Here is a 12,014-nt window from a genome sequence, read left to right on the forward strand (position 1 = left end):
GGAAATAGTTAGAGACCTACTACACCATCTGGACACTCAGAAATCTATGGGACCTGATGGGATCCATCCAAGAGTACCGAGGGAACTGGCAGAGGTCCTTGCCAAGCCACTCTCTATCATCTATCAGCGATCCTGGTGAACAGGGGAGGTCCCAGAGGACTGGAGGCTTGCCAATGTGACGCCCATTTACAACAAGAGTCGGAGGGAGGATCTGGGGAACTACAGGCCTGTCAGCCTGACCTCGGTACTGGGGAAGATTATGGAACGGTTTGTCTTGAGAGCACTCACATGGCAAGTCCAGGATAAGAAGGGGATCAGACCCAGTCAGCATGGTTTTACAAAAGGCAGGCCCTCCTTGACCAACCTGATCTCCTTCTATGACCAGGTGACCTGCCTAGTGTATGAGGGAAAGGCTGTGGATGTTGCCTACCTTGACTTCAGCAAGGCCTTTGACACTGTCTCTCATGGCATACTCCTTGAGAAGCTGGCGGCTCATGGCCTGGACTAGTGTACTTTTTGCTGGGTGAAAAACTGGCTGGATGGACGAGCCCAGAGGGTTGTGGTGAATGGGGTGAAATCCAGTTGGCGGTGGGTCACAAGAGGTGTTCCTCAGGGCTCGGTGTTGGGCCTCGTTCTGTTTAATATCTTTATCAATGATTTGGATGAGGGGATTGAGTGCACCCTCAGCAAGTTTGCAGACAACACCAAGTTGGGAGGCAGGGTCAATCTGTTTGAGGGTAGGGAGGCTCTATAAAGAGATCTGGACAGGCTGGATCGATGGGCTGAGACCAATCATATGAAGTTCAACAAGGCCAAGTGCGAAGTCCTGCACTTCAGTCACAGCAACCCCATGCAGTGCTACAGGCTTGGGGAAGAGTGGCTGGAAAGCTGCCCGGCAGAGAAAGACCTGGGGGTGCTGGTTGACAGCTGGCTGAATATGAGCCAGCAGTGTGCCCAGGTGGCCAAGAAGGCCAATGGCATCCTGGCCTGTGTCAGAAATAGTGTGGCCAGCAGGAGCAGGGAGGTGATTGTTCCCCTGTACTGGGCACTGGTGAGGCCGCACCTCGAGTCCTGTGTTCAGTTTTGGGCCCCTCACTACAGGAAAGACATTGAGGTGCTGGAGCGTGTCCAGAGAAGGGCAACCAAGTTGGTGAGGGGCCTGGAGTACAAGTCTTATGAGGAGCGGCTGAGAGAACTGGGGCTGTTTAGTCTGGAGAAGAGGAGGCTGAGGGGAGACCTTATCGCTCTCTACAACTGCCTGAAGGGGGGTTGTAGTGAGGTGGGTGCTGGTCTCTTCTGTCAGGTGGCTGGAGATAGGACAAGAGGAAATGGCCTCAAGTTGAGGCAAGGGAGATTTAGGCTGGATATTAGGAAAAATTTCTTTACTGAGAGGGTTGTCAGACATTGGAATAGGCTGCCCAGGGAAGTGGTTGAGTCACCATCCCTGGAAATATTAAAAAAGCAAGTAGCTGGGGTACTTCAGGACATGGTTTAGTGGGCATGGATGATGGTTGGACTCCATGATCTTGAAGATCTTTTCCAACCTAAATGATTCTATGATTCTAATGAGCATCAATGTATCCCTAATGTTGCAAAGAACTCTGCTCCACAGCTCTGTAGTAGAAACTCTTAATTTCCTGCTCTGATACAGGTATAGCCGTCAGTACAGACAGTTATCCATAACACCTTTTTTTCTGAAATAAAATAATTTATTATTTTGGAAAGGCTGATCTATGTTGCTGTAGAAATTAGCTGGTCACGTAGCTTATAAGCAAGTAACTAAGAGGAGGGGATTACTTTCACAATTAGCTAAAGAAACAGTATTGTGAGACAGCATTGGAAAAGCCCGTGAACTATTTTCAGCAGAGAACATAGATTCTCGTACGGAGGGATGCAGGGTGTAGCATTAAATGAGTCCATTCCCAGAGAGGCCAGAAGTCAGAGTTACAGTATACACTTTGAAATCAATTCCTATCAATAGGAAAACTAAAAACCATATACGACACCTTTTGTTCTCTCTAATTATCCATGTGCAGCTTTCATGGTCCACAGATGAATAGAGTTTTCCTTCCATCAAAGGAGGTTGGTCTTTCAGTGTAACACATATATTACCAGGAGAAAAGCGTACTTTTATGTCATCCTTAGTGATGTCTTGAGGAATGCGAACTGTTATTGTCACATCATCTTCAGTCTGCTGCCAGTAATAGAGTGGGTCTACAATTGGAAACATGCAGAAAAATACAAACTAGATTACAAATGCTGTCCTGGATTCCACAGCACACAATGCTGGAAGATATGGAATAGAAGTTTGTGGAAGAGTGAAATTTACTTTTACTCTGAATAATTTACATAAAATATATTCAGATTATAAAATGGAGAAACATTTTTTAGCAATCAAGTTGATTTATGTCCCTCATCTGGAGAGCAATTTGTATTCATATCTATACTCAAATATACTGACAGAATTATACAATGGCCATTAACTATTACTCTGAGTTTCTTGTAGCATTACAAAATTGATAAACAAAATGTACTTAAATACACTGAAACATTAATGTTTAATAATTTGGTTGAAGAGATGTCAGGTGCAGCGGTACTGACAAGCTACAGCCGGCTCAGAAGTATAAGCCATTCAGAGATGTGAACATTTTTTTCTTACCTATTTTGCCAGAAGCTATGCTGACCATTCAAGAGAAACGATTTTAGAAAACCAGGTAGTCTTCATCTGCCTCAGCTGATGGAGATGAAATAAAACTGCCTGCCCAGAGGTAATGATTGACTTTTACTCCTGGGTATGGAATCTGCTTGATGTCTATGTTGATTATTAAACTGCTACAAGAAGTGGCCTTTTAAGAGAAATGTTTATACAAAAGGAATGCTATGACAGCATGACTGGGTAGTTCACAGTTGTTCACAGAAAACACAAATACAGATGCATTAATTTTCCAAAGAGCGATCTCGTACATGTTACCTTCCTATTTAGAGGAAAAGTATGGATAGACCCTTTGGAAGCTCTCAAGTCGTCACAACACAGTACAAGATTTCAGTGATCTAAGCTTCACGTCAGCAACTGTGATTGTGGAAGGACACTGTTGTCCGTTACCACGAGTTTCCTGTTTGCAATGGATCAGTCACAGGTCCTACAAATATACTTCCCAGAAACTATTAGTATCTGAGATACGACAGCCTTCAAAATTCTAAACTTGACACAGATTGTATCTGATATTAAAAGTCTTAATTTATAAGAAAACTGAATGACACCAAAAAAGTAGCTTAGGCTTCCCCTCTCCTCCATCTTCAAGACAGCCTTTTCAATGTCAAAAATGTGCAGAGGAGACTATGAGAGAACAAATTAAAAACCAAAATACTGATGTGCAACAATCGCCTTAATATTTCTTTATCTATTGCTGCAAACTCCTATAAAAATTAGAGTTCTATTGCCAGCACATCTTGTTTCATTATCTGATATCTATTACGCTACAATTTTACAGAACCATGCAACTAAAATTACAGCCTACATTAGGTTTAGCAAAAGACAAATTCTCTTTTAAAGAGGTATTAGACTTCCCTCTAAGCTAGGAGTCCAGGTTTCAGTACTTTCTTTACCATTAGATTTTTGTACCATGAGAAGTTGGTGTTGTTACAAACAGTACTCCACACATTACAGATTGCTGGGCTTTGGCAACACCATACGCACACGTACACACATGAAATGAGCTATGCTGAGAACCATATAGTGCTCTTTACTGTGTTTCTTTAATCACACCTAGCACACAACTCAAGAAGCTCTTAAAATCCTTAAAACATTGAACTAGCTAATTCAGGTGACAACTTCATAGACACTGCATTGTGGTGCTCAGTGCACTAAAGTACTCCTTTGCTCCAAGGCTTATACGTACAGACTATTCTTAATACAATTACATGTACAATGCCACAGTTATCACAGTGTGTAACATTAATACATTCCAGAAAATTGATCTTTTTGTATTGTTTCCCACGCAGATTTTTGCACCATTGACAAAGATTGTGTTAGTATCATTCAGTTAGGACTGGTTCATTAAGCAATGCTTTATATTCAGAAGCAAAAATCAAATCTGAAATAATACAATATAACTACATAAACATACATATTACAGAGCTCAGAGATATTCAAGATAAAAATTAATTAACATTTTTTTACATACTTAATTTCATTTTGATCTTAAAGAAAAAAGTATGGGTGCCTTTCGTTGAAGCTTATTATTTTTTCTGAACTGCTTTCCCACTGGAGAAAAGATAATCCTTTACATGATTCTCATTCTTTAAAAAGAAAAACTGGTTGGTCTTTTGGGGAGGGGTGTTGGGGGGGGGGGGGGAGGTTGTTCTTGTTGTGGTAGGTTTGGGTTTTTTTTTGTTTGCTTGTTTTAAAATTTAGAAAGGCAGCAATAAATTACATATCAGAAAGCTTTCTGATGAACAACTATTTGGGGGAGCGAATGGGTGCCACACCGCTCTCTCTCATCTAGGAAGATTAGCTTCTTAATTTAAGTACTTCAGCCAGATGCCTAAATTTAGGCGTCACCTGCTAGCATATACTTAGTACAGTTCTGTTTGCAAAATATCAATATCCTTTTCCTTAGGACAACAAAACTCTAAGTGTCTCCTATCCAAAAAAGCTTCTCATATAGGTTCATGCACAACACAACTTCCCAGGGTGAAAACAAACAAAACAAAGCCAATTTGTCCTTAAATAAATAAATAAAAAAAAATATCTGGAAGATAGATATTAAGACAAACATTTATTGCTAGAGTTTCCAAACATGGTAAACTGGCAAGCTATTTTCTAAGCCAAAAGAGAGCAGCCTATCATAATCTGCCAAATAAGTTTTACCTTTCTTTTCATTTGTTGCTTTTGCATCATCATTTTCTTCTAATTTATCATCTTCATCTTGCATAAATTTGAATGGTTTGTAGGAAACAATCATTAGGCCATCCCCACTCGGCTCTATTGCTGCATAATGGGGGACTGATTTTCCTTGTAAAACTCTCCTTTTAAAGATGTCATATCTATTATCTCCTATAAAATTAAAATAAAACATTAGTGGTAATATTTTTCTAGAAGACAAATTATTATATGAGAATCTCATTACAAGTTAAAAATACTAAGCAATCCTACCAGTTAAATCACAGTACCATAGTTTAAAAAGAAATCTCTTCTGTTTTTCAATGCATTTGTTAACATATGTAGACCCTAAAATTAATCTAACATTGCCCTTTTTTTCTTACGATGCCTTTATTGATCACAGGTAGCCCAGCAATTCACAAAACCACTCTCAGCCTCTGTACAAACAAGTTTTCCAGATACTTTTTGAGCTGCTGAAAAACTTGAGAAGCAATGAAATAATGAGCGGTAACACTTTATTCATAATGAAAAATGTCCATCTTCCGCAACTTTTGTAAAACACTGCCCTTTAAAAAGGAGGTCCCAGATGTTAGCTACTGGCATCAAGGACCATGCCATTCCCTACTGTGCTCCCAAACAAATGAATACTGATGACTCAAAACACCAGTAAGATGACAGGTTCTAGCACAATGTTTGTTCTTTTTCCACTAGAATCTTACTGCCCACAGAGTCCTCAGGAACTGATCAACTTCTGGATAATAACAGATTATACAAATTAATTTTTAGCAAAAAAATTAACAACTTGATAAAATGCTCACAGGTGATAAAATTATCCCCAGAAATTCTGTAGTTCTTCACATTTATGCTTCATCTCTTCATTAAAAGAAATCACTGTACTTGTAACTACAACTTTACTTTAAAGAAACTGGGAACTCATTAGCAGAGACATTAGACAAGACCAGATTATGATGGTAAAAATCATCTATGCCACTCTAGTACTCCAAAATGTGTTCCTGTTTGACTTCAATATTAAGCTTAGAGAAACGTTGAAGTCATAGGAGAATACAGATAATAATGGATAAACCAAGTGTAATTTCAGTCCTCTCAATTGGTTATCCTGTTTGCTAAGCAAGAAGTGGAATAAAGAGTAATAATCAGACTGTAATGTAATTCTGGTACTTAGTGTTGTTAATTAAAGCCCCCCTCTTTTTCCTGAAAAGTTTGGGGAGGGTGGGTAAGGGGGAGGGTATTAACTGAAGAGATGCAACCATTCTAATTAGAGACAGAGTAAGAGACCTATTCAATCAGGAGACTCGAAGCAACAGCGTAACCTGCTTTAAAGGACTAACAAATTACCTCTGCTTAAATACATGACCAAAAAGAGCAAGTCTTTGTTGTACTGGGAAGTTAGCCACTCATTGAACAAGCTGTTATTTAACTAACCAAATTTAACTGTGCACTGAAATATACCAAATTTGTTAGCATGTCTCTCTTACAGCATTTGCTCACTTGTTAAAAGGCTCTACAACCTCCAACCTTGTCATTGTGTGACCAAACATTTTGTAGAGTATTTTCAATCAATCATCAACACTGCTAAAATTTTTAAGTAAGTCTTTATGATCTTTTTCGTAAGTTTATACTACATGATTTTTCTTGTAAAGAAGATCAGAAGAAAGCATGTAACATTTTCCAAGTCTAATAAAGCAGCATGGTGGTTCTTCATTTCAAGCTTTTACAGTGAGGATTCCTAAAACATTAGCTAATTAAGGAAAACAACAAACTTTGAGGGGGTACCTTTGTCACGACCCTCTGAAGTACCACATAAGATGTGAACAGATCTCACCACTGCTTCCATTCAGATTTATTTTCATGCTTCCATTTTTTGTTCTTTGGTAATACAATAGTGGTAGGTGTGATCACTTTGTCTAGCCAACCAGGCATGGCAGAGACTCTCACAGTTGTTGATGTCAAGACACATAACTATGTCGTAAGGTTTTGCTTTGATGAAGCATAGATTTGGTAATTTGAGAAATGGCTTGTTAATTAACTACTTATTTTTACTACAACCTGATTTGATAAACTGCACCCACAGGCAGAGTTTCAAGAAGAGTTAAGCATAGCAATTGCCTACTGATGAAGGAGAATGTAAAGTATTGTTAATTCCTCAAAACAGCTTTTATCTTTGAGACTGGTTCATGCATCAGTCTGATTTGCGGGATATTTGCAGGATATTAAAAGAAATCAAAAACTTATTTCTCTCTTCATAATTAAAGTTTGCTTTGAATCTTGTTATTTACATCTCTGCTGACTGTAATTACAAAAATTTTGTCTGTTCCTCGGAAATGCTGGAGAACTGGCAAGATTTTTGGAAATATTTTTAAATCTACTTTTATGGAAAATGATTCATTCCATGAACGTTTGTCGTAAGTTATAAAAAATACACTATAAAGAACGTCTTTAAAAAAATACACAGTATTACAAAATATAATATAATATACAAAATATAATAAAAGTGTTAGTGCTTTCTTTAAGCAATGGTCTTCAGTTCCAGACTGGCAGTATTACTGATTTAATTCTTCTTCCAAGATACAACCAGTAACGTTCAGAGGTTTCTTTCTCGTTAAGCTGGCCCACAAAAGCATAAGGCAATCTCACATGGCTTTCTGGCACTCTCAGAAATATTTCCATCACCCAAGGTTTCAACAGCAGACAACATGAATAAAGCCGCTCAGGGTTAACAAAGCTGGTGAAAGGGCTGGAAGGAATGTCTTGTGAGGAGTGGCTAAGGAATTTGGGTTTGTCTAGTTTGGAGAAAAGGAGGCTGAGGCACAACCTCATTGCTCTCTACAGCTTCCTGAGAAGTGGAGAGGGAGGTGCTGATCTCTTCTCCCTGGTATCCAGTGATGAGACATGCAACAGTGGTTCAAAGCTGCACCAGGGGAGGTTTAGACTGGACATTAGGAAGTATTTCTTTACCAAGAGGGTGGTCAAACACTGGGACAGGCTTCCCGAACAGGTGGCTGATGCCCCAAGCCTGTCAGTGTTTAAGAGGCAGTTGGACAATCCCCTTAATAACATGCTTTAACCTTTGGTCAGCCCTGAAGTGGTCAGGCAGCTGGACTAGATGATAGTTATAGGTCCCTTCCAACTGAAATATTCTATTCTACTCTTTTCTCCTATCCATACTATATACGTAGGAGACTGAGGAACATTTGGATAGTAACACTGCAGTATGCAATCCACTGCTTTAGTTCAAATAGCTGAAGATTCTACCGGTATCAAAATTATACTTTTTGGAAGATAATGAACGAGACAGTATCACAGGCTTCCCAAAAAGGTTAAGGTAATTTAATCCACACATATTTAAATCAGACACTGAAGCACGGGGTCTTGTATGCTTTATGGAAATCATGATATTTAATGTAAGTATGGTCATATTGAACAGATAAATTACCCTTTGCCAAACTTTATTAGGATAATACATTAATTAGTAGGTATTAATACACTAACTAGTATGTTGCCAAACTTTATTAGGATAATACATTAATTAGTAGGTATTAATACACTAACTAGTATGTTTTTAATGTGTTGATCTAAAATTAACTGAATAACCTCATACTCTTTTACTACAGGAAAATCTAGAATATGAAGTATTTACTTTTCATGCTACAGTTGTTCTTTTTATCTCATACTAATTCCAATCCCACAACACTGTTAATTGGAGGCTAAAAAAAACAACAAAAACCCCAAAACATAACCAAACAAAACCCCATATCTAGCTGTACAACATTTTGAAAAGTATAAAAGACATCAGTTAGACATAGTTCTGTATAACCTTGATTTTGCAATTCCTGTTTAGCTTGATCTTGTATTTCATAACATCACAAAGTCAAGTTCTATCTTGTTTACTACTTACCTTAACCACACACATATAAAATTTTACTTCTTCCTGTCTTCCAAACGTTCATCAGATTTTAGGTCTACAACCAGTAACTTGATCTCAAAATGTAAGAAAAAAATTACCTATGTAAAATCCAAGCAGAACTTTTGAGGAAAGGAAATATCAGAACCTGAGGAACAATCAACTTCTAAGACAAGGAATAAAAGCATGATTTTATTTTTTTTAAAACATTACTCACCAGTAATATAAATGTAAACACTTACCCTCTTTGCTTATCTCTGCAATTGTAACCCATTCCAAGGTAATATGAAATCCACTTCCTTTTGTGTCCAATTCATCTTTTTCTACCCTAAGCAGCAGCACAGCCACTGAATGTTTATCAGATTTTACAAATGAAACACTGTGTGCTATAATAAATGGACTTCCTAGCTCTTCATTAAACACAATCTAGAAAAAAATGTAGTAAAAAGTCAGTTAAAACTGTAAGTCTTGCTCTTTCTCAGAAAGCAGTGAAAGGCTTCAGTGAACGTCAAATCAGTAAAAGTTTGCTTCCCACAAACCTCTCTGCCAATATGAATACACGAACATCATACATTTTTGGTTCCTCCCTTCTTGGCTATCAAGCCACTGTTCTGAAATGCTTTTAATTATTGTTTATATTATAAAATCATTGTAAGGGCCCATTAAACAAAGCACAAATATCCACAAAATCATCTGCATTAAACAAAGCACAAATATCCACAAAATCATCTGCATTATGGCTGTTTACCACTACAATAAGCAGAGGTACAACAACTGATGAACAGAACAGGATCCATAAAAACAGCGTACTGACTCAAGACAAAAATGTAGGCATTTCACCAAGGCCCTCACTACTTCTCTAGACACCCCAACATCCTGAAAATCTTTATAGACCTTGACATGGGCAAACAAGAAGATTAAGAGGTCCGGTGCATTGCTGCCAGTATTTAATCATCAACCAATACTGAGGGGAAAGGGGGGTTCTCTTTATTTGTTACTATCTTTACAAAGAGATTCAATTTTCCTTCTCTATAAAGTTTTATCAAGGGAAGTAAGAAACAAAAGCCTATAATTAAATGAAGGAGTATAATATTCACATTTAGGAGCTACGATTAGAAATTTTTGTATTTTTATGCATACAGTTTGGAAAAGTCTATCCAATATTTGGATGGGACTAGGTAGGCAGAGTACATAAATATTACTGTCATTGAAAGGCTAATAAGCACCACTGTAAATGTGGAATAATTTCATACAGAAGGACTACACATCTTGTAGCTCAAGACATTTAGCATTTGGTACCTATAGCTGGAAGTTTTAATTCTAGAGACTATATATTTCATCTTTTCTCAAAAAAGTACTCATTCAGCAAAACCCCCAAAAAGATTTAAAAATAAATAAATCCAAACAGCAGAGAAGAAGAAGAAATGAAACATTTGTTATTTGCTAGAACATTAACAATGAAAACAAAAGAATAAATGACAAGGAATTCAAGCTGTAGTGGCTGAATGAGTATAGGCTCAATCCAGCTGTTACTGAAACCTGGTAAGGTTTGAGGATTTATGGGGTTAGGATGTTAACACCACTGTAAATCACTGGGTGCTCTCAATACTCAAAATGTGAATTTAAATGGACAGAACATCAACATATAAATCTTATGGTTTTGTTACACTGACAACTCCAATGTAACTTATTTACATATCAGCATTCTCATACAGAACAGAATAAAAACCAGTTGTTATTTATTACCAACCATCTAAAGAACAGGATGGCCAATTTCCTAGTTACTGAACTCTCTAAAGATGTAGGGGAAGGAGCTAATCCATCATGCTGAAATCTTCCACTTCAGAACATATACCTGAGTTTCTGCCAATACTAAATCCTCCTTAATTGCTTAGGAAACTGCCCTCTAATAAAGAAAATAGATACAAAATGTGTGTGCTTTATACCAGACTCGTCTTTCATGAGTAAAGAGGAACTAACCACATACCATGAGACTCATCATAGCTCAGGTAGAAATGCAACTTAGTTATATTTGTTGTGTTCAAGCAGGGTAACAAATACCATTATTAGTGTAGTAAGATCACTTTGATGGGGATACAAAAACACTCCTTATTGAGACTCTTTAAAAGAATTAATTATGTAAAGAATTTAATCATGAGAAACATAAAAACATACTTCAGTTACAACCAACAATTTTAAGTAAAAATATGAAGCACCAATAATTTTCCAGAGCTAAGTGCACAGTATGAAGATTTTCGCTACTAGAGAGATGGAAATAACATTGCTTACATTATACCTGCTCTGCAGTTAACCCTCGGGGTTACTTATAAAAATTTTTTAATCAGCAGTTTTGTTTAAGTTTTATTCTAGTCTCTGTGGATGTATTATTAGGATGAGGCAAATTAGTGAATATTTCAAGCACAATTACATCCACACAGATAAACATTACACAAACCAGTAATCTCTTCACTTCAAAATGAAAGTAGCTTTTAGCTTGGTTGACAATAATTTCAGACTTTGTAAAAAAATATATATATATATATATATAATTCCACAGGCCCGTTGAAATAGCAAACAATAAAAGGTGTGTGGGGGAAATCCTAGACAGACACATATGAATAGGGAAGGGAAAGGGGAAATGTTTTTTTCAAAAAAGTTCAGCTAGACAAGCACTTAGCCACCTATTTAGAAACACTTCAGGTTCTTCTTCAGTCAAAAGGCTGTTCCCTTTCAAACACTGGAATTTTAGATATTTTGTGCATAAAGAAATCATTAATTTAGTCATTAGTATTAAACTCAATGATTTTTATACTTGAACACAATCCTGTATCAGTGATACAGAGTATGATTTAAAGCTTAATTCTTCACAATATTACATTCATAAGAAATGCAAAAATAAGAATTATTTGATAGATGTACAATTCTTAAATTATTGCAAGACTTACCTCCCATTTTTCAGATGCACTGTTTCCACGCTTGCCTGATTTAATTAAATACAGTCTTCCTGTACCATCAGAAAGGGTAACCCATGTGGAAGATGAGAAGTGTATTGAGGCACAAAGGCGATTATCATAAGCTGTCAAGTCTGTAGGTAGCCTGAAAACTTCTCTTGGCTTTTGTAGAGCAGTATCCTATAAGCAAACAGTCACACACTAAGACTTACTGAAATTGATAAATACTTCATAAAGTATTACAGACAAGAATAACAAA

General features: G+C 37.2%; 1 protein-coding gene across 6 annotated transcripts in view; it reads right to left on the reverse strand.

The window, feature by feature from the left end:
- NUDCD1 (NudC domain containing 1) overlaps positions 1 to 12,014 on the reverse strand; it is a 57,724-nt gene that overhangs the window by 26,552 nt on the left and 19,158 nt on the right. For all 6 annotated transcript variants that reach the window (XM_049829608.1, XM_049829593.1, XM_049829626.1 and 3 more), the window contains 4 exons: positions 11,750 to 11,935; positions 9,047 to 9,230; positions 4,871 to 5,056; positions 2,007 to 2,214 (listed from right to left, as the gene is read on the reverse strand). In XM_049829608.1, coding sequence (XP_049685565.1) covers positions 2,007 to 2,214; positions 4,871 to 5,056; positions 9,047 to 9,230; positions 11,750 to 11,935 — 764 coding nt within the window. The remainder of the gene's footprint in view (positions 1 to 2,006; positions 2,215 to 4,870; positions 5,057 to 9,046; positions 9,231 to 11,749; positions 11,936 to 12,014) is intronic.

This window comes from Accipiter gentilis, chromosome 2 (assembly GCF_929443795.1).
Source record: "Accipiter gentilis chromosome 2, bAccGen1.1, whole genome shotgun sequence".
In the NCBI taxonomy this organism is placed as follows: Eukaryota; Metazoa; Chordata; class Aves; order Accipitriformes; family Accipitridae; genus Astur; species Astur gentilis.